This window comes from Oncorhynchus masou, chromosome 18 (assembly GCF_036934945.1).
Source record: "Oncorhynchus masou masou isolate Uvic2021 chromosome 18, UVic_Omas_1.1, whole genome shotgun sequence".
Lineage (NCBI taxonomy): Eukaryota > Metazoa > Chordata > Actinopteri > Salmoniformes > Salmonidae > Oncorhynchus > Oncorhynchus masou.
The window spans coordinates 50468720-50492902 of record NC_088229.1 but is presented as its reverse complement, the minus strand read 5'-3'; the positions used below and the strand labels follow the sequence as shown (position 1 = coordinate 50492902).

General features: G+C 41.0%; 2 protein-coding genes across 3 annotated transcripts in view; both read right to left on the bottom strand.

The window, feature by feature from the left end:
- Positions 1 to 997: 997 nt before the first annotated feature.
- On the bottom strand, positions 998 to 11623 carry prrt2 (proline-rich transmembrane protein 2). Its single transcript, XM_064923583.1, has 5 exons — positions 11381 to 11623; positions 10174 to 10464; positions 9471 to 9775; positions 6687 to 6816; positions 998 to 4373 (listed from the first exon to the last, which is right to left on the bottom strand). The coding sequence occupies exons 2-5, from the start codon at positions 10412 to 10414 to the stop codon at positions 4357 to 4359; spliced, it is 693 nt and encodes a 230-aa protein (XP_064779655.1). The 5' UTR covers positions 10415 to 10464; positions 11381 to 11623; the 3' UTR covers positions 998 to 4356.
- Positions 11624 to 12016: 393 nt separating this feature from the next.
- Positions 12017 to 24183, bottom strand: part of kif22 (kinesin family member 22) — a 32859-nt gene continuing 20692 nt past the window's right edge. For both annotated transcript variants that reach the window (XM_064923566.1, XM_064923567.1), the window contains exons 9-13: positions 21346 to 21547; positions 20415 to 20506; positions 19939 to 20139; positions 14724 to 14783; positions 12017 to 12365 (exon numbers count right to left, since the gene is read on the bottom strand). In XM_064923566.1, the coding sequence (XP_064779638.1) occupies positions 12336 to 12365; positions 14724 to 14783; positions 19939 to 20139; positions 20415 to 20506; positions 21346 to 21547 (585 nt within the window). In that variant the 3' untranslated portion in view covers positions 12017 to 12335. The remainder of the gene's footprint in view (positions 12366 to 14723; positions 14784 to 19938; positions 20140 to 20414; positions 20507 to 21345; positions 21548 to 24183) is intronic.

The following is a 24183-nucleotide window of genomic DNA, read 5'->3' as shown; positions in this document are numbered from 1 at the left end:
CTTATATAGACAGGTGTGTGCCTTTCTAAATCATGTCCATTCAATTGAATTTACCACAGGTGGACTGGCAAGGATGAATCTGAGCTCAATTTCGCATCTCATAGCAAAGGGTTTGAATACTTAAGTAAATAAGTTGTTCATTTTTAATACATTTGCAAAAATTTCTAAAACCTGTTTTCGCTTTTTTATTATGGGGTACCGTGTGTAGATTGGTTAAATAAAAACATTTCCTCATCAATTTTAGAATACGACTAACAAAATGTGGAAAAAGTCCAGGGGTCTGAATACTTCCATTTTGTTCAGTGTTTTCAACTTCAGTGGTGAGTTGAGGATTGAAGTTGTTGTTGCACTAATGCTCCTGCAAGCAAATGGCAGCTGTGCACTGCACTGCACTGCACCTTCCCTTGCTCCTACACTCTAAATGGACTTTAAGACCAGTCTTTCTCCCGCTGAGGTACAGAGCATGCAGTTAAGACTGACCGAATCTGGATATATAGGTCTGAATCCATTCATTGATTGTAGTCAATAAGGACAAAAGAAGAGCATTTAGATGAAAATGCATTCAAAGCTTCAACCCATACGAGTCAGCATTCCCAAGGTGAGCAATACTCAGAAATGTTGCTGGAATACATATGACGTCCATAATAAATTATACAGATTCAACCTCAATATCCACACATCAACGTCAAAACAAGATAAAAATGATGGATCTCACTAACTTTTACCAAGACCGGTTAATTTTGTTTCTTGGTGCTAATCGTCAAAGATATTCTACCTGCTCATTAGAACCATCAGTGGTTTTTGCCTGTAGGCCCCTCACCCTCATATGTCTTGCTCTTCCTTCTCCCCTTCTTCACTCAAATGCCTGACAACACTAAGCACTCTTCATCACCAAAGCTGACATACTCTAACTGTGTGACATGCATACACTCCCACACAACAGTTTTCCCTCTTTCATTTCAAGTCATGCTGTGATAGACTAACAGACCAATTTTCATGCAATGTGTCTTTATTAAGAATGTGCCTTGGAAGGATACAAGTATCTCTAGTGTCAGGTTTTCTTATCCATGTGATTTTGGTTTTACTTTATAAAATTGTAATACATCAATGAAAATCAACAACATGCCAATATCCACATAGATTATAGTAGCCAATGGTAATACAAAGACTAATAAAGACTAACAGACTACCTATCCTGTCCACATTAGAAGAGCTATAATGTTAACTCATAACTATGAAGACGCCACAATATATACACGTTACCTTATCTGCAGAATAATATCAACTCTTGATTACAATTAATTTTAACATCTAAACACTAACAGAGGGGAAAAATGCCTAATATATTAAATCATACAGAAAATTTGCATTAGGGTAGGAATAGACGTTGATGGACTTTGAGGTCAAGGCATAGTAGTATCTAAATTAAAGGTAGTATCAGAGGCATGACAGATGCATTAAGTAAACAGCGTAGTGGGTCAATTTCTGCAACAACTAAGAGCGTTGAAGTGTGAGGCTCAACGTCTCTTCCGTGCACATGTGCATATATTGTGTGTGACCGTGTGAGTGCCTTTGCAGCTCGCTCGTCAATATTTGCGATGCTGCTCATGGCAATGTCATTTCATCTACCTTTAACTTAAAGTTCCAATTTTAAATAATTACCCATCAAAAGTGTTGGACAACAGAAGTTGTGGGAATGAAAGGTAGATACTAACCAGAAATGTTGCTTGGATTCTAGGGTAGATACATTGTAAAAAACTTTTCTTTTTTTTAATCCATCAATTTATTCACTTAATTGCGGCTTTGATGATTGAAAATTGAGTCAACATTTTAAATGCGGGGTAAAACATTTTATTTTAGCCACCACTAAGCAAAACACTATAGGAGTAACAGGGGCATAATTTGCATGTTCGAATTTTGTGGACAAATCACTTCAAGGAACTTCAAACACGTTACCATCCACAGTTATGAGTAAAGTCATACTGTGTATTTATATAAAAATCACTTCAGCTGTGACGGAAACATGAAGTGTCAGTCCAATTTGATAAATACCTACAGAATTTTTTCGTTCGACGTGGTGGGATCTTTGTGTTGGTAAAATTAAATATGCGGTGTTAACACTAGGCGCAAATATTGATATAATAACCATCATATCAAAGTAAACTTGGAGTCACGTGATGATATGGTGTGTGGTCCTCCCACTACAACTCGGGGAAACCATGCAGTTTATTAGGCTACAGATTAAATAAATTATGATGAACTTCACAGGGTGGTGAACGTTCACGGTGATGAGACTCCTTCCCAATAAATAGAGGGTCTTATATTCAGACGACATGATCGACGCTTGACTGCCGTAAGAAAAATAAAATATTCTTGCTCTTATCCGTAATAATCTCATGTAGACTTGTCTATTTGTACTGTATCTGAGATCTGTTGGCTAGAGCGCACGTACCAGAACCAGAGTAGGCACATTAGCTATTAAAAGCAACAGTTTGTGGCAAAACTTTTGGTCGAGTTAAAAAATGCAATGGAAACACATTGAATTAAGATTTAAAAATCAAATTGCATGCACTACATCGTCACGCACTGGTTTGTATCCGCAGCAATTCAGTTTGGTGGTAACACACCACTGGTGGAAAAATATTCACATTTTCTACATGCATATTATGAAAAATCTGTCACCAAATGGATGGAAACCTGGCTACTGACTTCATTCGAGTTGATTTGGCCACACCATTTTTACCATCAACAATGCCCCCTTTGCTTCCATTGTTTTCTAGTTAGCTGTGGCGATTTAAACAAATCTGAACCCTGCACATAAATGCCTGGATCAATCGACAACACAATTAAGTGAATAAACCAATGAAAATGTCAAGTGAACTGAACCTTCCATTTAAAGTCCACCACTAGATACCCAGCATGGGGATCAGATACCCACTTGATTAAATCGGAAAGATTACAGATTATATTCTCTGGGTCCCCATACACTCGATACCCAGGGCTCTTACCGTATTTCCAGGATCACCAAAGTGAAGACTGGCAATTCAATTTATTGTGACCAGCCACAACAGTGCAGTGACTATGTAATTTGGTATATGCATATGGACACACACACCACGGCCATCTATCATGGATAGCTCTGTACTTCAAAAGCATCAGATGATGAAATGTGTGGTTTAAAATTTAAAACATTATCAAAAAGGTACAAGAAGTTTCACCGATTCACGGTGGCAGAACTTTTAACAATTCATGTAAATAACCTGCTATGATTTGTTTTGAGGTTTTTCCACTTCTCTGGTCAGCAATGCTCTCATTCATTAACAGTCTAAAGGCCCATCCTCAGTGTGGAAAATGGATATAAAGTCACTGAATTACATATCATTTTGTGTTCCTCCTGCCACCCATTTTGTATCCATTTCACATTATTTCCAGGTCCTAAACCAAACACATGGAGATATATATTGCGGTCACCAAAAGCTTTAAAGCACAATGACAACTATTTTTTTGGCACAATTCTGTCCTTTACTTTGACTTTGCTTCGTGCCCAAGAATTGTTGATCCCTTCCATCTTCTCAGCAGTTGTGTGGTTGGTGAGCGTCGTTCCCACCTGCCCTCGCACTTAAATTACAAAATGGCTAACAGTAGCCTGAAAGACAGGAAGGATATGCACTGACTGAAACTAGAATCTAAGCCTATTCAGAAATGAAAGGGGAATTCTTCCTCAAATTAATTTCTTCTTTGAGTTTCTATTGCACGGCAAATCCCTCAAGCACCTTCATGTACCGATGGGATTTTATGCCAAGCTGAATTTCTGATGTGTCCTTTCGTCAGGGCAAGGAAGGATGGACGAAGCAGACATTTTGTTGTCCTCCAATGATTGTAGGCAATCAAGCTCTGAAACAATCCTCCCAGTTTCTCTCACATGGATCACACCTCCTATAAACAATCTCTTCTGTTGTTGTTGTTGTCAACCTTTCTCACCACATCTCGTTTTTGGTCGGTCTCTCTGATCATGGCCAGTGGTTGAGGTAATGGCGCCTTGTCAAGGACAGTGTTCAGTGTTGGGCAGAATACAAAGTAAGGGATTATTCCGATCGTCTGTTTCTCCACTGCAAGATCCATCATTGGAGAAGCCCAGAGCAGTTCGGAGCGGAAGCATCTTGCATATAGTTTTTTCATTAACAAAGGATTACGTAATATCAATTATAGGAAGGTATGTAATATCAGGTGTATAATATTCATAGCATGTCCAGTTAATGACTACACTGTAAGAGATGGTAAAAAGGAACAGTCAGCTAGATGGGTCCTGTTTCCGGATATCCAACTGTTAGATCCGGTTTCACGGCAAGACGATACTCAGGATTTCACATTTACTAAAAAAAAAAAAAAAGAAGGAACACATTAGCAGTTAGTAAAGCAATTTTTCATTCTGCCAGCTCAATATGGAAGTAGAAGCAAACAGAGCTACAGAGAACAGTTACATAACGTATCAAAAAGAGCCGGTCCAGTTGTGTGTAAAATATGATAGTTTTAGCTCCAGTCGCTGCTCAGTGAGTTAATTAGGACATCTCTTTGGCTTAAGACCCGATGGGATGGACATTTTTCACATTCGAAAACAGCCAAAGTGCTGTTGTTAAGCATTTGATTGAACTTAAGTGAACAAAACAATCCCACATGGGTAATTTCATTTGAGTGATTGACCCAGCTTATGGCTGTGTGAGTATTTTTTTGGAGTGAGCCAGTGGACACACACAAATGTCCTGGGCCCAGTTTCCCAAACGCATCTTAAGGCTAAGTATATTGTTAAAACCTTTGCAGGAGCAAAATCTCTGAGCTGTTTCCCAAAACCATCATTATCAAAGTTGCACTTACATTTTAGTTAATTAGCAGACGCTCTTATCCACAGCAATTTACAGGAGCAATTAGGATCAAGGGCCTTGCTCAAAGGCACATACAGATTTTTCACCGAGTCGGCTTGGGATTCCAAGCAGCGACCTTTCGGTTACTGGACCAACTCTTAAGCGCTAGGCGCATCACTTGAAAACACTTGTTATTTACCCGACTGCCTCAGACTGCTAAGTGAGTCGTTAGATGCTCTTTTGCATCACTTTATACACAGACGTTCTCCACTAAACATAGAACCAGCTTTTTATCTGGTCTCTCAGTGACCACTGATAACTTCGGAACGAAGTTGACTACAAATACAAGGTTGCCAATGTTTTTGTAATTGTTACGAGCAAAGGACAAAGATACATTTCAAATGAAAACTGAGATGACTGCATTAATAATTAAATACAGTATAGGCTACATAGGCCTGTAAATTACATTTTTTGTTGAAATCAATTTCATGTTCAGTCACCTGAGTTCTATTTAGCTAAATGTAGGCTACACTGTCATTTTTGCCTCAAGATATTTCATGACCTGTAACATGTACGCAATGATGTGCCAAATCTGTGATATTGTGCATTATTTTATTTTACCTTTATTTTACTAGGCAAGTCAGTTAAGAACAAATTTTTATTTTCAATGACGGCCTAGGAACAGTGGGTTAACTGCCTGTTCAGGGGCAGAACGACAGATTTGTACCTTGTCAGCTTGGGGATTCGAACTTGCAACCTTTCAGTTACTAGTCCAACGCTCTAACCACTAGGCTACCCTGCCGCCCCATTATAGGGTCGGCTAAGCATTAGAATAAGCCACCTCAATATTTGCAACCTTATAGGTGATAACATCTCTCAAGGAGCTGATCCATCCCAAATATGGTGAAATAATTCTAAATGTTAAGGTAAAATTCGAATGGAAAAAGCTGATGGGATTGAGAGCAGCGCTGACCGTTAGTTTTTTTTTTAGATAAGTAAAAACAACGACACACTTAGCGTGGAGTTTTGGGAAGCATGTTACATCTTCGGAAGTTGTCGGAAACGATGTGTTGTTAACACTCGTAAGCCTAAGTTCCATTGCTATAGGGAAACTGGGCCCTGTTTGATTCCTCTAAAACGCAGCCTTCCTTGCTTCCTGTAGTTCAGGGCTGTCAAACTCATTCCATGGAGGGCAGTGTATGCTCATTTTTGTTATTACTTTTTCATTTGTCTCCAATGAAGACCTAGACAACCACATGAGGGGAGTTCCTAACTAATTAGTACAACGGAGGAGTGAAAATCCACAAACACTTGGCCCTTCATGGAATGAGTTTGAGACCTGTGCTGTAAATGACCAATGATCTTTAAGTGATTGGATGATTAGATAAGCGAAATATGATCACCCTAATGTTTTTGGGAAGGATATCAAACTCTCAGAAGTCCCATAGGCCCCTGAGCTTAAGTCCATGCATTAGCTCTGGGAGCTAACAAGTCTCAGGCATGGTTACACATCACACAAGCGTAATTAACAGAACCCTTTTGGTACACTTTCACTAATCCAAATCAGACATCAGGGAAGAAGGGAGGATTGCATTTCAAGTCCTCGAAGAGTGCCGGCCATGGGATTTGTTGGAAAGGCTTTGGGACCTCTGGTAGGATTCAGAAATTAAGAGACTAAGGGCCCGTATTCATAGTCTTGAGTAGGAGAGTTGATCGAGGATCAGTTTTGTTTTAAAGATCAAAGACAAAACTGATCCTCGATCAGCACTACTACTCTAACTCTTTATAAATACAAGCAAACAGAGGTTGGCCAACTGTGATACTCACTCGCCAGGTTTACAATGCAGGCAATGATGATGACTGTCCCTCCTATCAGTGAAACTGTAGAGAGCATCCTGGCGAGACGACCCAATCGTCGAGCTCCATCCAGGTTGCCCTGCTCCAGACTGTTCTTGGACTAGGAAAGGAAGGAGGAGTTTGTTAGGTATGGACTGCTTAAAGGACCAGTGCAGTCAAAAAATATGATTTTACCGTATTTTATAAAAACACTACATGCCCAAAAGTATGTAGACACCTGCTCGTCGAACATCATGGGCATTAATATGGAGTTGAACTGATGTGTTGGAAAGGTGGCATCCTATGACGTTGCCACGTTGAAAGTCACTGAGCTCTTCACTAAGGCCATTCTACTGCCAATGTTTGTGTGCATGGCTGTGTGCTCGACTTTATACACCAGTCAGCAACAGGTGTGGCTGAAATAGACAAATCCACTAATTTGAAGGGGTGTCCACATACTGTTGAATATACAGGAGTATTCAGACCACTCGACTTTTTCCACATTTTTGTTACGTTACAGCCTTATTCTAAAATTATTAATTATTTTTTTCCTTTATTAATCAACACAAAATACCCCATAATGACAAAGCAAAAACTGGTAAAAAATAAAAATAATATATATAACATTTACATAAGTATTTCAGACCATTTACTCAGTACCTTGTTGAAGTACCTTTGGCAGTGATTACAGCCTTGATTCTTCTTGAGTATGACGCTACAAGCTTGACACAGCTGTATTTGGGGAGTTTCTCCCATTCTTCTCTGCAGATCCTCTCAAGCTCCGTCGGTTTTTTTCAGGTCTCTCCAGAGATGTTCAATCTGGTTCAAGTCCGGGCTCTGGCTGGGCCACTTAAGGACATTCAGAGACTTCTCCAGAAGCCATTCCTTCATTGGCTTGGCTGTGGGCTTACGGTCATTGTCCTATTGGAAGGTGAACCTTAGGACGGCAGACTGGGACAGAGAGCTCCGAGGAGGTTTTCATCAAGGATCTCTCTGTACTTTGCTCCGTTCATCTTTCCCTCAAACCTGACTAGTTTCCAAGTCCATGCCTCTGAAAAAACATCCACACCGCATTCTGCCATGCTTCGCCGTAGGGTGCCACATTTCCTCCAGATGTGACGCTTGGCATTCAGGCCAAAGAGTTCAATCTTGGTGTCATTGGACCAGAGAATCTTGTTTCTCATAGAGTCCTTTAGGTGCATTTTGGCTCCAAGTGGGCTGTCATGTGCCTGTTTTTTACTGAGGAGTGGCTTCCGTCTGGCCACTCTACCATAAAGGCACAATTTGTGGAGGGCTGCAGAGATGGTTGTCCTTCTGGAAGGTTCTCACATCTCCACAGAGGAACTCTGGAGCTCTGTCAGAGTGAGCATCGGGTTCTTGGTCACCTCCCACCTCCCTTCTCCACCGATTGCTCAGTTTGTCCTTGTGGCCAGCTCTAGGAAGAGTCTCGGTGGTTCAAAACATCTTCCATTTAAGAATGATGGAGGCCACTGTGTTCTTGGGGACCTTCAGAGCAGCAGACATTTTTTGGTACCTTTCCCCAGATCTGTGCCTTAACACAATCCTGTCTTGGAGCACTACAGACAGTTATTTCAACCTCACGGCTTGGTTTTGCGATGACATGCTCTGTCAACTGTGGGACCTTATGTAGACAGGTGTGTGCCTTTCCAAAATGTCAAATCAATTGAATTTGCCACAGATACTGCAATCATGTTGCAGAAACGTCAAGGATGATCAATGGAAACAGGATGCACCAGAGGTCAACTTCAAGTCTCATAGCGAAGGGTCTGAATACTAAATGTAAATAAGGTATGTTATTTTATTTTTAAAACGTTTGCAAAAAAATGATAACCTGTTTTCGCATGATGAGGATTTGTTATCCATTTTAGAACAGGGTTGTAATGTGACAAAACGTGGGGAAGGGGTCTGAACACTTTCCGAAGGCACTGTATAGTGTATATTTACACACTTTGCGGTTGGAATAATACTGTGAAATTGTGACAATTATGATAATGCCCTTTTAGTTTAAGAGCCGTTTGAAAAGACCACCTGAAATTTCATCCTGTTTTGGTGGGATGGAGTTTTGGCTTTCCAAGGTGACCATGCTGTTAATTAGTTAATAGACCAATAAGAACAACTATTTCAAGCCAATAACAGCTACTTTTCAGCTTTCACCTGCCCACTCAGACCACTCCCAGACAGCAAAAGGTGAGTTGTTTACTAGAACTAAGAAGCTATTTTTGTTTCTTTTGACCAGAAAGGTACTTAATTGTTACCCAGAAATGGTTTAATAGAGATAAAAATAGACTAACACTAACAGCACAAGGTATTCTGAAGCCAGACACAAAGCTGGTAGCTTGGTCCCAGATCTGTTTGTGCGCTCTTGCCAACTCCTATGGTTATGAACTGGCATGACAATGACCATAGAGGTTGGCTATACACCACAAACAGATCTGGGACTAGGCTACAAAACTGATGCAAACCGTCAATAACACCACAGCAGTCTAAGATGAATAGAAGTAGTTTCTGATACAAAGATACAGAACTTTCTGATGAATATGAAACCACAAGCATAAAGGCAAAGGTCTTCAAAGCTGTACTAAAAATAGTATTTAGCAAACACTGCAGATCATTTCACACTAAAATGTGACAGAAAGAGGAACACAGTTGTCTAGCAGTAGTCCTGCATTTCAATCCCCGGTCTTGCCACTCCCTTACTGTGCTATATCCTCCTCCCCATCTACATTTCTAACCTGTCAAAAGAAAGAGGCTTACCATAACAGAGTAGACAAAGCCCACAATGTTGATTGGCCAGACAGGGCAGAAGCAAGCCAGCACAGCCAGTATTAGGTAGTCTTTAGGCTTGGCTCTGTCAATGGGTGGGTTGGTGGCGATGCTGGAGTGGCGTGAGATGGAGGGCCGTGGGGAGAAGGCGGTGTAGCCAATGGAACCGGCACGACTCCCCTTCCGGGTCTTGCTGTTGTGGGGGTGGTGGGAGTAAGAAATGGACTGCTGCCTTCTGGGAGGTGAGGAGATGACTGAGGAGGTGGTGTCAGCAGGGGCTGGGTGAATACCATTACCTAGAGAGGGGGGGGGATGTGGATGAAAAGCATCAGTAAATGATTGAACTAGTGTCCCGTGAGCACTAGTAGACCAGAATCGTATATTAAATGGATTTGACATGCCCCGAACTAACCGTCCAAGCAAGCGTATGCTGTACAACTGTCCTGGATTCCGCGGGCATACACTTAACTTAAATGAGTCCGAGCTTAGAAAGCTTGGGCTGTGTGGTCTAGTGGTTAGTGCCGCAAAACCCTGGCACAAAATACCAGTCGGCATGGGGTCAAATCCGACCCAGTGCCCTTCTGACTTGCAACTCTGCTTACTTTCCTATCTTCCATCCACTATCCTATGCACCAATAAAATACGTAAGGAGCGGGACTGCGCCACTGCATAAAAATGTTATATCATGTCTTACTGTTCTCCATTTTTTCATTGATCACAATGACCAGTTCCCCTGCCGTGGCTTGGCTCAGGCAGGGCCCAAAGCTGGTGGTGGTGCTATGGATCTCTTGTTCCTCCATCTCTGGTGGGGACGTGACAGTCACAGCGATGATGGGAGCTGGGCTTAACAATGATGCATCTTGGTCCAATAGGGACGGCTGTTCCTCGCCTGGCCAAATGGCGGGGGCTGGGTTCATGTTTGTGTTCAGAGCCATGTTGATAACAAAGGAGTGTGCTTGTGGGCTTCTGCTTACCTTCGATACACCTGGGGGATAGACAAAGGGGTTGAACAATGACAAAACAAAACCTGCTTACCAACTATTATTTACACTGTTCAGAGCAATTTGCTGTTTTACATATTGAATCTGTACTCACTGGCATATGAGCGCACATTATAATCTTAACCTCCTTTAGTATTCCAGGGGACTTAGGGTCTGAAGAGAAATTCTGACCAGTTTTTCTCCAATGCTCTGCTTATGTAATAGTAAATATAACAGGAAAGGCTAAGAGGCCAAACAGCTATTTTAAACACTGATCTGGACCTTTGCCGCTCAGGGGAGAATTAATACAAAAAAATAAACAAATGTAAAAATGTATAATAAAATGTTGTCATCAATTAATTATTCAATACAAATATATATAAATGGCAGCTGGGCCACGTTTTTATAAAATAATGCTTATAATATTAGTGGCAAAAGGTCTATGTGCAGGTGTACACAGAACTGCTAGTATTTCTTGACGTGTTCATAAACACTTTCTGAGCACAATGGGGCATATGATTACAAGCTATTTAACACAGAACAATGGGACAAAAAAAAGGTAACATGGACAAAGCCACATGGAAGAGTGAAGACATATGGAAGGAGAGTAAAAGGGGAGGGGGATTATACAGCTACAATTATGGGTTTAGAGCATTGGATACAAATAACCTATTTGAAGGAATAGGCAAATTATAAAAAGCAAACGTTTACCAAAAGGGCAATGACCGTGGCAAAAAAAAACGATGCACATGCAGCAACGTAGTCTTGCATTGAAAACATGAAAAAAAACGGGATACGACATAAGTACCCAGATTCTCAATTCAAAGCCGTTATCACGGCCTATTGGCATTCTACACAAACCATTTTATTGAGGATAATGGCATAAGCAAATTGACGACGGTAAAAAAATAACAAACTCACCTTTTATCCAACGGATTCTTCAAAATACCCGAAATGACCCGTGATTTTGCATGATAGTATTTTCATAAGCGAACCCAATTGCATTCCGCGATGTATTATTCGTTACAGCCTTCAGTATGTTTGCATGCGCAACTCTGAAGTATGTTCCCCAAATACGTGCACCTCTTTTGTCATTTTCTGGAAGACGTGTACAGTACTGAATTACGTGATGTAGAGCCCTTTCGAAATGCTGCGCTTCGGGGGTGGGGAGGGTGCAGAGAATGTGGATCAGATAAGAGGGGGAAAGCGTGAAATGAATAAACCCAGCCTACGTGCAGTAGGAGGGATGGATTGATAGCGCAGCACCCAACAGAAACGCATCCTTTGTCGAGTGCCTAATTTCCCAATGCCACATTAACGCGATAAAATTATTGCCAACAGTTTACTTATTAAACGCATTCCCACATTAAGGTATGTGTAATAATTAGGGTTATCAAAATATATATACCCTTCCACGTGTTCTGTTATTGTCATATTTCACCAATGGTAACATTATTTTGAACAGTGTTGTTGGCTATACATTTGTACAAACAAGCCACATCCTTGAACAACAACACATACCATTAATATGGTGTGTAAGTAATGACTGGAAATCGATAAAAGTAGAGACATTTATTGAACGGCAATATTGCGCCATCGGCTGGAATAGCGCAAATACTACAAAAACATCTCAAAATAAAACAAGGACAGATATCGCATTTTCGTGAAATATAATAAAAAGTCATACTAGTACACGCTTGCAGACCACCTCTTATAAGAGCTGTATATACAGACATATTACGTCATACAGTTCTAAATGCAGAGTCAGAGAGTGGTAAATAATCAGAGAACATTCTTCAAAAACATAGAAACATTCAAATAAAAAATGCAAAATATTGGAAGGACAGGAAGAGTAGACAAAGACCAGATAGCAGAATCACGTCCCCATCATGCTGAGAATGTTGGCCTGTGAATGAAGAGAGAAAACAGTCACGCACCATAAAAGTCTTGTTTAAAGCTTCATTCTTTAAAATGGACCAAGAGGATACCCGAAGCCTAATGGCCAAACGATAGTTAGCGCCTGGGTTGAATTCATTACTGTAATTGTACACTGTAGCAAAACGCTAAGCTGTAGAAAACGTAAACAAGCATTCAGGTATTCCTCTCGTTTTGCCACTTTGTTTCGGTTTTATTCCAAGTGAATACAACCATGGAAATATCTTACACCTGGGCCATTCACGTCTGCTACAACAGTGTTTTAAGGTGGTCCACAAATATTCCAGAGAACATTGGGTTTTCAATGCATCCGGTTTTCAATACAATTCGTGGCTTAAAAATCCATCAAAAGGATATCCTGGCTAACAAACGTTCCCACAACTTTAGAGAACGTTCCCTTTAGTCTCAATAGGTCATTACCTAATGTTTTCAAAGGAACGTTCCAGTGCTGTGCAAAGACCATTCCCTAAATATCACAACAGAACCTACCCGGAACGTGGTTACCATGTTCTCAGAATATTCAGTATTAATGGTCTAGACATGTTTCAAGAATATTCCATTGTACAGTTTGAGGGTTAGGATAATATTTAATTAACATCACACCAAACAAACAGAACATGTTCTCAGAATATACGATATTCGTGTTCTGGACACGTTTCATTGGAAAATAATTTTTAGTTCCCAGTTTGTTCCGGGGACCTACCTAAAGACCTTTATAGGCCATCACCGAATGGTCCCAAAGAAATGTTATCCCCCTCCAAAAAGGACTTGTTTCTTTACACACCTTGTTACTGCTGCCAAGCCCATTAGGGCCCTGATTGGTGAACCACAGATCAATTTACAGCTCTTTGTCTGTTGGCAAGGTTAGGGACACTCAAACAGTGCTTTTAACAATGTTTTCAACTTACACACTTGACATACATGATTCCATTATGCACGTTCATTTAAACAGTAATTATTATTCAACATGTCCTCACCTGAGATTTGAACTCACAACCTCTTGGTTCACAGCATTCCGATCTTCCTGCTATGCCACTATGTCTGTGTCTAGTTGTTTAATGTTGGTGGTGCATATTCCTCAGTTTTAATGTTACTCCTTAATCACTATGATAAATAAAATCATTTTTATTGAGTGTACTTTCAACAGAGATGAGATTTACTTTGAATTGCAAAGTGTACCAATACAGGTGAAATCAGTTACTGACAGACATGATGGCGTAGCAGAAAAATACTGATTTTAGAAATGACTAATGTTACGTTCCCCACTACTACAACAACAAAAAAATACAGTAATTTAAAATACTGTAGAATTTCATGAATTCCTATAGAGAACTGCTCCTACTGGGGAGAGCCAATCTGTCAGACTGTTGGCTTCAATGCCTCGCAAAGGCCAATACATAGCATCAGCATCCCAGGGTTTATAGACATCATTGTGTTGAAAGCACTGTGTGTGTGTGTGGGTGTCCCTAACCTTGCCAACAGACAGAGCTGTCAATGGATCACTGGTTTACCAATCAGGGCCTTGATGGCCTCGGCAACAGTAAAATGGGGTAATATGTAATGAAACAAGTTGTTCTATTGGAACCATCAGGCGACATCCTAAAAACTTCTTTAGGGACGTCCCGGGAAGAATCCGCAAACTAGACAAAACCCTCCATGGTGCAATGACAAACTGCCCTATGTTTTAAACGTCCTAGGACACAGGAATGTTATTGTAACGTTGCAATAAAATGTGTCTAGAAAATGTCTCTCTCCTTTTAGGAGAAAATGGCAACCATATTCTGTTTGGTATGATGATGTTGGAATATTCTCCTAACCCTCACCAAAACATGCTGAATAGGTTCTCAGAAGGTTTTTGCTAATATAGATTGAATGTTCCCTTAACTAACGGAAAACTGAATACCCAAACATTTAGGGTAACATAACAAAACGGTCTCCGCCCCTAGAATTGTTAGCCGAGATAGCAGTGAAGCTCGGCAAAGAGATCCTTGATGAAAATCTGCTCCACAGCGCTCAGGACCTCAGACTGGGGTTCACAATACAGTTCTCACCATTTCTCTTATTTACTGAAGAGTGACTGGTGCATAAACCATGTTCATACCCTGACACTATCAGTAAGACTTCCAGTTCAAGTGTTGGGGCGTGTTTTTTTTAAGCGTTACATTTTCTTGCCAACATCTATACAATTTAGCAATGTTACATTTTCAAACCAAAACAGCAAAATACAACAGAATGATTGTGCTGGTGTTTTTTCAGATTACGATACAACAATGAAAGAGTATTGAGACTACCCCAGATAAATTCTATGGAATCTGCTTGTCAGTCATACCTTAATGAAAGAGGAGAGTCTTTTGGCTGTGATTCCCTCGATATTGGTTAGATCCTCCAGCTGGAATAAAGAGTGATATTGGCATCAGAATCAGAATGAATGAAATTCAACTTAAAATTGTATTTACAGAGCATTTGGAAACCATGTAGACCCCTTGACTTTCTCCAAATTGTCTATGTTACTGCCTTATTCTAATATTTTCCTCAATCTACACACAATACCCCATTATGAAGCAAAAACAGGTTTTCAAAATGTTAGCAAAGTTAATAAAAATGAATAACAAAAATGTTATTTACATAAAAATAAAACCCTTAGCTATGACACTTGAAATTGAGCTCAGGTGCACCCGATTTCCATTGATCATCCTTGAGAGGATTCTACAACTTGGGGTCCACCTGCGATAAATTAAATTGATTGGACATGATTTGGAAAGGCACACACCTGTCTATATAAGGCCCCACAGCTGACAGTGCATGTCTGAGCAAAAACCAAGACACAAGGTCAAGTGAATTGTCCGTAGAGCTCAGAGAGAGGATTGTATCGAGGCACAGATCTGGGGAAAGGTACCAAAAAATGTCTGCAGCATTGAAGGTCCAAGAACACAGTGGACTCCATCCTTAAAAATGGGAGAAGTTTGAAACCAACAAGAATCTTCCTAGAGCTGGCCGCTTGGCCAAACTAAGCAATCAGGGGGAGAAGGGCTTTGGTCAGTGAGGTTACCAAGAACCCAATGCTCACTGACAGAGCTCCAGAGTTCCTCTGTGGAGATGGGAGAACCTTACAGAAGGACAACCATCTCTGCAGCACGCCACCAAATCAGGCCTTTATGGTAAACTGGCCAGACGGAAGCAACTCCTCAGTAAGAGGCACATGAGTTTGCCAAAAGGCACCTAAAGGACTCTGCCCACGAGAAACAAGATTCTCTGGTCTGATGAAACCAAGACTGAACTCTTTGGCCTGAAAGCCAAGAGTCACATCTGAAGGAAACCTGGCACCATCCCAACGGTGAAACATGGTGGCAGCATCATGCTGTGGGGATGTTTTTCAGCAGCAGGAACTGGGAGAGTAGTCAGGATCGAGGGAAAGAAGAATGGATCAAAGTACAATGAGATTCTTGATGAAAATCTGCTCCACAGCGCTTAGGACCTCAGACTGGGGCAAAGGTTTACCCTCCAACAGGACATTGACCCTAAGCACACACACAGGAGTGGCTTCGGGACAAATCTCTGAATGTCCTTGAGTGGCCCAGCCAGAGCCCGGACTTGAACCCATTCTAACATCTCTGGAGAGACCCGAAAATGGCTGTGTTGCGACGCTCCCCATCCAACTTGACAGAGCTTGAGAGAATCTGCAGAGAATGGGAGAAACTCCTCAAATACAGGTGAGCCAAGCTTGTAACATCATACCCAATAACACTCAAGACTGTAAATCGCTGCTAACGGTGCTTCAACAAAGCACAGAGTAAAGGGTCTGAATACTTATGTAAATGTGATCGTTACAGATTTTTCATAAATTTGCACACAAATCCCCAAAGCATTTTTTTTTTTTTTTTTTACTATGTCATTATGGGTTATTGTGCGTAGATTGATGAGAGAAAAAACACAATTGAATACAGTTTTGAACAAGGCTGTAGCGTAACAAAATGCGGAGAAGTCAAGGGGTCTGAATACTCTCCGAATGCACTATGCTTGTGTATTTACAGCTCTGGATAAAATTAAGAGACCATGGCAAAATTATCAGTTTCTCTGGTTGTACTATTTATAGGTATGTGTTTCGATAAAACAAAAAGGTTTACTTTATTCTATAAACTATTTACAACATTTCTCCCAAATTTCAAATATTGTAATTTCAATCATTTATTTGCAATCATTGATATTCTAGCCCAGCTGATTTGTAGGGGTCCAGATTTTGCAGCTCTTTCAGAACATCAGCTATCTGGATTTGGGTGAAGGAGAAATGGGGGAGGCTTGGGCAAGTTGCTGTGAGGGGTGCAGAGCTGTTGACCGGGGTAGACTGGTATAAAGCATGGCCAGCCATAAAAAAAAATGCTTAATGAAATTCTCCATTATCGTGGATTTATCGTTGGTGACAGTGTTTCCTAGCCTCAGTGCACTGGGCAGCTGGGAGGAGGTGCTCTTACTCTCCATGGATTTTACAGTGTCCCAGAACTTTTTGGAGTTTGTGCTAAAGGATACAAATTTCTGTTTGAAAAAGCTAGCCTTTGCATATTGTTTCCTAACTTCCCTGAAAAGTTGCATATCACAGGGGCTATTCAATGCGAATGCAGTATGCCACAGGATGTTTTTGTGCTGGTCGAGGGCAGTCAGGTCTGGAGTGAACCAATGGCTATATCTGTTCTTAGTTACATTTTTTGGAATGGGACATGCTTTATTTAAGATGGTGAGGAAGGCACTTTTGAAGAATAACCAGGCATTCTCTACTGACGGGATGAGGTCAATATCCTTCCTGGATACCCGGGCCAGGTCGATTAAAAAGGCCTGCTCGCTGAAGTGTTTTAGGGAGCCTTTGACAGTGATGAGGGGTGGCTATTTGACCACGGACCCATTACGGACACAGGCAATGAGGCAGTGATCGCTGAGATCCTGGTTGAAGACAGCAGTGGCGTATTTAGAGGGCAGGTTGGTCAGGATGATATGGTCATTTATGAACATTTGAACATCTTGGCCATGTTCTGTTATAATCTCCACCCGGCACAGCCAGAAGAGGACTGGCCACCCCACATATGCTCTCTCTAATTCTCTTTCTTTCTCTCTCTCGTAGGACCTGAGCCCTTGGACCATGCCCCAGGACTACCTGACATGATGACTCCTTGCCAGTCCACCTGGCCGTGCTGCTGCTCAAGTTTCAATTGTTCTGCCTTATTATTATTCGACCATGCTGGTCATTTATGAACATTTGAATATCTTGGCCATGTTCTGTTATAATCTCCACCCGGCACAGCCAGAAGAGGACTGGCCACCCCACATAGCCTGGTTCCTCTCTAGGTTTTTGGCCTTTCTAGGGAGTTTTTCCTAGCCACCGTGCTTCTACACCTGCATTGCTTGCTGTATGGGGTTTTAGGCTGGGTTTCTGTACAGCACTTTGAGATAACAGCTGATGTACGAAGGGCTATATAAATAAATTTGATATGAGGGTGACCGTGTTTACGGATTTAGGGTTGTACCTGGTAGGTTCCATGATCAATTGTGTGAGATTGAGGGCATCTAGCTTAGATTGTTGAACGGCCGGGGTGTTAAGCAAATCCCAGTTCAGGTCACCAAACAGTACAAACTGAGGATAAATGGGGGGCAATAAAATCACATATGGTGTCCAGGGAACAGTTGGGGACAGGTGGTGGTCTATAACAAGCGACAACAGTGAGACTTATTTCTGGAAAGGTGGATTTTTAAAAGTAGAAGCTCAAACTGTTTTGGGCACAGACCTGGATTGCATGACAGAACTCTGCAGGCTAACTCCACCCCCTTTGGAAGTTCTATCTTGGCGGAAAATGTTGTAGTTGTGGATGGAAATTTCAGAATTTTTGGTGGCCTTCCTAAGCTTTGATTCAGACACAGCTAGGACATCAGGGTTTACTGAGTGTGCTAAAGCATTGAATAAAACAAACTTGGAGGAGGCTTCTAATGTTAACATGCATGAGACCATCAGTTTTAATGTCTCAACTATTATTCTACAATGTATTAAAATAAAGAAAAACCCTGAAATGAGTAGGTGTCCATACATTTGACTGGTACCACACACACAGAGTTCATTTGGAAAGTATTCAGCCAACTTGACTTCTTCAACTCGGCAATTTTATTAAATATAGCTATGATGCACTTTATATGTTAATGTATTGACATGAAAAAAACGGGCATATTATTACCAATGACTTATCAACAGCTGTAACAAGTTGTCCATTGTAGGAAATCCTCACTGGTACCCAAGTTAATAGAAAGACCCATTACCAGAATGCTAACAAAATAATAGCGAAAGGACATAGACGCTGTTAGCTAAATGCTAACGAGCAAAAACAAATCAACTAATTGCAAAGACAGGCAAATCCAGCACAAAGTTATATTAGCATAGCTAGTAGCTACCAAATGGCATTTTCTGTGAGTGTGGATATTTACAAACAAAAGTGAACAAAAGAAATTGTGCAAATTAACAAAGTTGTAATGCATGCTTTTCTGAAGGAAGAGAAGCATGTGTACACGGAGCAGAGGGGGACAAGAACGGAGGAGAAAAAAAGCTAATACGAAGCACAGGATAAAAGATGGCAACAGCACAGATAACTAATCAGAGGTCTTTGACTTCTGGCAGAAAACCATTCTAAGATATGATGGAAAAATGTTTGTAGTGAATTGCATACAAGTGTAACTTCACCTCATGTGCGCAGCACACTGAGACTCACCAGTAGATATAAAACACAATAGACTCGCCAGCTCCCGCTTTCTCCCGTTGTGCTATTTACAATCAAACACGTGACTCGCAAAACTATTCTGGGGAACTAAGTATGGTATGCTTCATAATGTAAAATCATGTGACAGATGAAATAAAATAATCTGCTTTATCGCCTAAGGGATTGCACAAGTTGACTGCAGGTATTAACTTAAAAGGATCTACAAATATTCAAATGTATTGAAATAGTTTGACGGTATTGAAAAACTATCCCGTCGTTTTTTCCAAATACCCCGGTACACGGTATATTGCCCAAGCCTAGTGACAGTAACCAAAGGATAATCAAAAACCTGTGTGTACACCCAAAAGATGATACAATGCTTATCTTGGGGCAACACAACAGACATTCTCAAAACCCCTTTGGTTGCCGTCTTTCATTTTATGTTCCATTACACTTAAACATATATAAAACCTAGGACTCACATACCATGCAATGCCCCTTGTAACTATTGTCTGATCTGTTTATGTTGTGTTTGAACCGTCTGCGATGCTGTACTGCCACTGGTATTTCATGTTCTTACTTTTTACAGTGTAACCGGGTGGCTTGAAAGGACGGCGCTTCAAATAAAATGCCTCGTTATCATTCTGATGAAGGCTTAGATGACAAGATGGCTGAAACATTGGTCTCAAAGTATTTGTTTTACTTCAAGAGCGAAAGCTCCGTCCGTTTCCCCCCACTATCAACATTACATTTTTTTTTTAAAGAAATGGGCTAGCTGTAAACGCTGAAACTTAATATGGCCCAAACAACACAGACCTGAGTGAAGGAGCCTTGAATCTCCCTCCAGCCCAGAATGAGCTTGGCCTTCTTGTCCCCAATCTGCTGCAGGCCCTTCAGGTCTTTGAGGGACCCGGAGTTGAGCACCTGCAGGATTTTGTGTCGGGACTGGTCCAGCACTGACTTGTCCAAATGAGACTCCCAACCTGTGTCCTTCACATTCTCTTTTCCCTCTTGGACCTGAGAGCGAGAGAAGGTGGACGGCAGAAACAGACATACATCAGAATTTTCTTATTTTTTGCCTGCGTACTACAGTGCACACCAACACGGGACAAAGGGTTCAGAACAGCTGTTTAATATTGCATGTTATGTGGATTTGTTCCAATAGCCACACTAGAATTACCACTTAGCATCAATCAATGTATTGGGTGCGCATGCTAAGTGGCAGGTTAGTGGGGTTATTGTAATGAAGCCAGTTTCATTTTACGTCGTCAAACAACAATGCCGTTGCTGACCTCACTCTGCTCCAGATACTTCTGTTTCTTCATGAGGCAGACAGTGGGCCTTTTGACCACCGGACACTGCTGGAGAGGTTGTAGCTGGGACACTTAGGGGAAAAAGAGATGTCACACACACACACACAACATAGATTCCTTTCAATACTACATAGAGGAAAAGCATAGACCCTGGCTATTTACAGAGCAGCAAATTAGACCAAGGTGCTGAAGTTGCTACAGATTGTATTAGTCATCATTATTTGATTGGTGTGGGCAGATTAATAGGCAGACTGCATGGTCATATCAAGTTCCAGATCTAATCAATAGCCTTACTGTTTTACAAGACATTGCGCAAAACAATGTCAAATGTTGACAATTAAAAGGGATAGTTCAGATTTTTTTAGGATTGGGTGAAATGTGTCTTGAGTTGTCGACATACCAGTAGTGACGGCATCCACAAAAATAATCTCTACAAAACTTTGTTTGAAGTTACATTGAGGCGATGTTTTGGCATGAAATGAAGACAGCGCATTTTGAAAACCATTTTTTTTTTTAATGGGGATGCTAACCATTAGCCAGTGGTGCCTGGAGTAAATAATTTACATTTACATTTAAGTCATTTAGCAGACGCTCTTATCCAGAGCGACTTATAATGCATTATGGTGTATTATCACTATGGACATAAAAAGATTAAAGGTAAAATTAATTTAAGCCAATCATAAATATAATATACAAATACCTTTAAAATTGGCAGGGTCATGTTCATTGGACACTAAACAGAAGAAAACTGACTAAAATAGGGAGGGACTACCTGAAATTAATGAGATGCTATTTCTCAGGTTCCGTTGAGAAACATTTTAAACTGTTTTCCATTGCGTGCCCTTATGAACACGACCCAGATGTTCCTGGGGTAAACGCGCTGGATTCGTGGGTGGGTGGGCTCACTGACCTTGTAGGGGCGACACAACAGCCTGCTGTTTTTTGGGTTTGGCTGCCGCGGACTGTTTTCTGTGTAGTGGGGGTAGATACGTCCTGAAGAGGGGCGAGTCTCCCGATGACCCATTGTCCGAGCTGTTGCGAGTGGCACCATTTCCTGTCACTTTGAGCACTTTGGCTTTGCTCTCAAACTCCCTTTGCTTCTCTTTCAACTCCTGCACAGACAGCAATTCATCAGTGAAGAGTTTTGTAGACATAGAATTACAAATGAGAACTAATAGAACCTCTGATTGTGGGACAATGCACATTAAAAATCAACATTTCTGTAAATGTGCCAGATTTAGCCCAGCCAGCTAATCTTCCTATTTACTCTTTAAAGGTGATTCAGTATTTAGAATTAGGGATGAGCATTTGAAATTATTTCACCATTTGAATATCATGAATACCTTTGGATTCCTCATGTCTAAATATTGTTTAAAAAACGTTTGGTCCAAAACGGATAGGTTTGGTACTATATTTATTGAATATTATAAGAATTTGAAGCATTTGAGGTAGATATGTACATTAAGGCAGGGTAGTGACTAGGCATCAGGATAGATAATACTAAGAGTAAAATAAAGAACAGAGTAGCAGCAGCATATGATGCATGTAAAAGTGTGAGTGTTTGTGTTGTGTCGGTATGTGGGTTTTGTGTCAATGTAGTGTGTGTATATAGTGTCAACCCCCTCCAAAAATTTGCGTCTAGGCAGGCGTTTCAGGTCACTCACGACCGAAATCTCCTGCCACCTGAAAAAAAAAAGTGTTTCTTCCCGGGGCTGTGGCCTTCACCAACCGGCCCAGAGAGACGAATGGAGTATGCTGCACACCGCATCAAGCCATCTCTGAACTGTACACAAAATAACTGGACTATACTGCATTGGCACTCTGTTAATCTCTCTGTATTTAGATACAGTGCCTTCAGAAAGTAGTCATACCCCTTGACTTTTTACAAATGTTGTTGTGTTACAGCCTGAATTTTAAATGGATTATATTGAGATTGTGTCACTAGCCTACACACAAGACATCATAATGTCAAAGAGGAATTATGTTTTTGGAATTTTTACAAATTGATTCAAAATTTAAAGCTGAAATGTCTAAGTATTCAACCCCTTTGTTATGGCAAGCCTAAATAAGTTCAGGAGTAAACGTCTGATTAACAAGTCACATAAAAATTTGCATGGACACAGTGTGTGCAATATATAGTGTTTAATTAAGATGATTTTGCAACGTCTGTACCCCACACATACAATTATCTGTAAGGTCCCTCAGTCGAGCAGTGAATTGAACCAAAGACAAGGGAGGTTTTCCAAATGCCTTGCAAAGAGCGGCACATTTTTGGTAGATGGGTAAAAAAAAAACGACACTGAATATCCCTTTGAGCGTGGTGAAGTTATTTAATCACACTTTGGATGATGTATCAACACACCCAGTCACTACAAAGATACAGGCTTCCTTCCTAACTCAGTTGCCAGAGAGGACGGAAACAGCTATGGAATTTCCCCATGAGGCCAATGGGGAGTAAATCAGTTAGAGTTTAATGGCTGTGATAGGAGAAAGCTGAGGATGGATCAACATCATTGTTGTTTGTCCACAATACTAACCTAAAAGACAGATTGAAAATTAAGACTGTACAGAATAAAAATATTCCAAAACAATATTGTACAATCCAGGTGTGCAAAGCTCTTAGAGACTTATCCAGAAAGAGTTACAACTGTAATCACTTCCAAGGGTGATTTTAACATGTATTGACTAAGGGGTGTGAATACTTATGTAAATTAGATTTCTGCATTTCATTTTCCCTTTAATGTAGGCAAACTCATGATAAGCTGTAGACCACACAATCTACAAAGAGATTTCCCATTTATATCATTCGTAGCCATCTATTTACCACCATAAACCGATGCTGGCACGAAGACCGCACTAAAAGAGCTGTAGAAGGCCATAAACAAGAAAATTCTAAACCCGAAGCGGCGCTCCTAGTGGCCGGGGACTTTAATGCAGGCAAAGCAATTTTACCGTGTGCAACCAAATTCTTGACCACCTTTACTCCACACAGAGATGCATAAACAGCGCTCCCTCGCCCTCCATTTGGCAAATCTGACCATAATTAATACAGCAGGAAGTACCAGTGACTCGCTCAATATGGAAGTGGTCAGATGACACGGATGCTACAGGACTGTTTTGCAAGCACAATATGTTCTGGGATTCATCCAATGGCATTGAGGAGTATAACACCTCAGTCACCAGCTTTATCAATAAGTGCATTGACGACGTCATCCCCACAGTGACCGTACATATATTTCCTAACCAGAAACCATGGATTACAGGCTGAGCTTAAGGCAAGAGCTGCCCCTTTCAAGGAGCGGGACAGTTATCTGGCCAATTATAAGAAATACCACTATGCCCTCAGTCGAACCATCAAACAGGCAACGAGTCAATACAGGACCAAGATTGAATCCTACTACACCGGCTCTGACGCTCGTCGGATGTGGCAGGGTTTGAAAATTATTATGAACTACAAAGGGAAACCCAGCCGCAAGCCTACCAGGCGAGCTAAAATGCTTGTATTGCTTGCTTCGAGGCAAGCAACCTGTAAGAATGCAGGAGAGCACCAGCTGTTCTGCACGACTGTGTGATCACACTCTCCATAGCCAATGTGATCAAGACCTTTAAATAGGTCAATGTCTATACTTCGTCGTTTTTCTGAACATGTTTTCAAACCTTCCATAAATCACTAATGCCGGCCCCCATTGATAAAGGGCCGTAGTGGGGTGCTCACATAGCGGGCATAGAGGTCTGGATGCCCCCTAAG

Coding starts and splice junctions, on each gene's coding strand:
- prrt2 (XM_064923583.1), bottom strand. CDS start 10,414: ATGGCTCTGAACACAAACATGAACCCAGCCCCCGCCATTTGGCCAGGC. Junction 9,776..10,173: donor CAATGAAAAAATGGAGAACA/GTAAGACATGAT, acceptor CCCCCTCTCTAG/GTAATGGTATTCACCCAGCC. Junction 6,817..9,470: donor GCTTTGTCTACTCTGTTATG/GTAAGCCTCTTT, acceptor TTCCTTTCCTAG/TCCAAGAACAGTCTGGAGCA.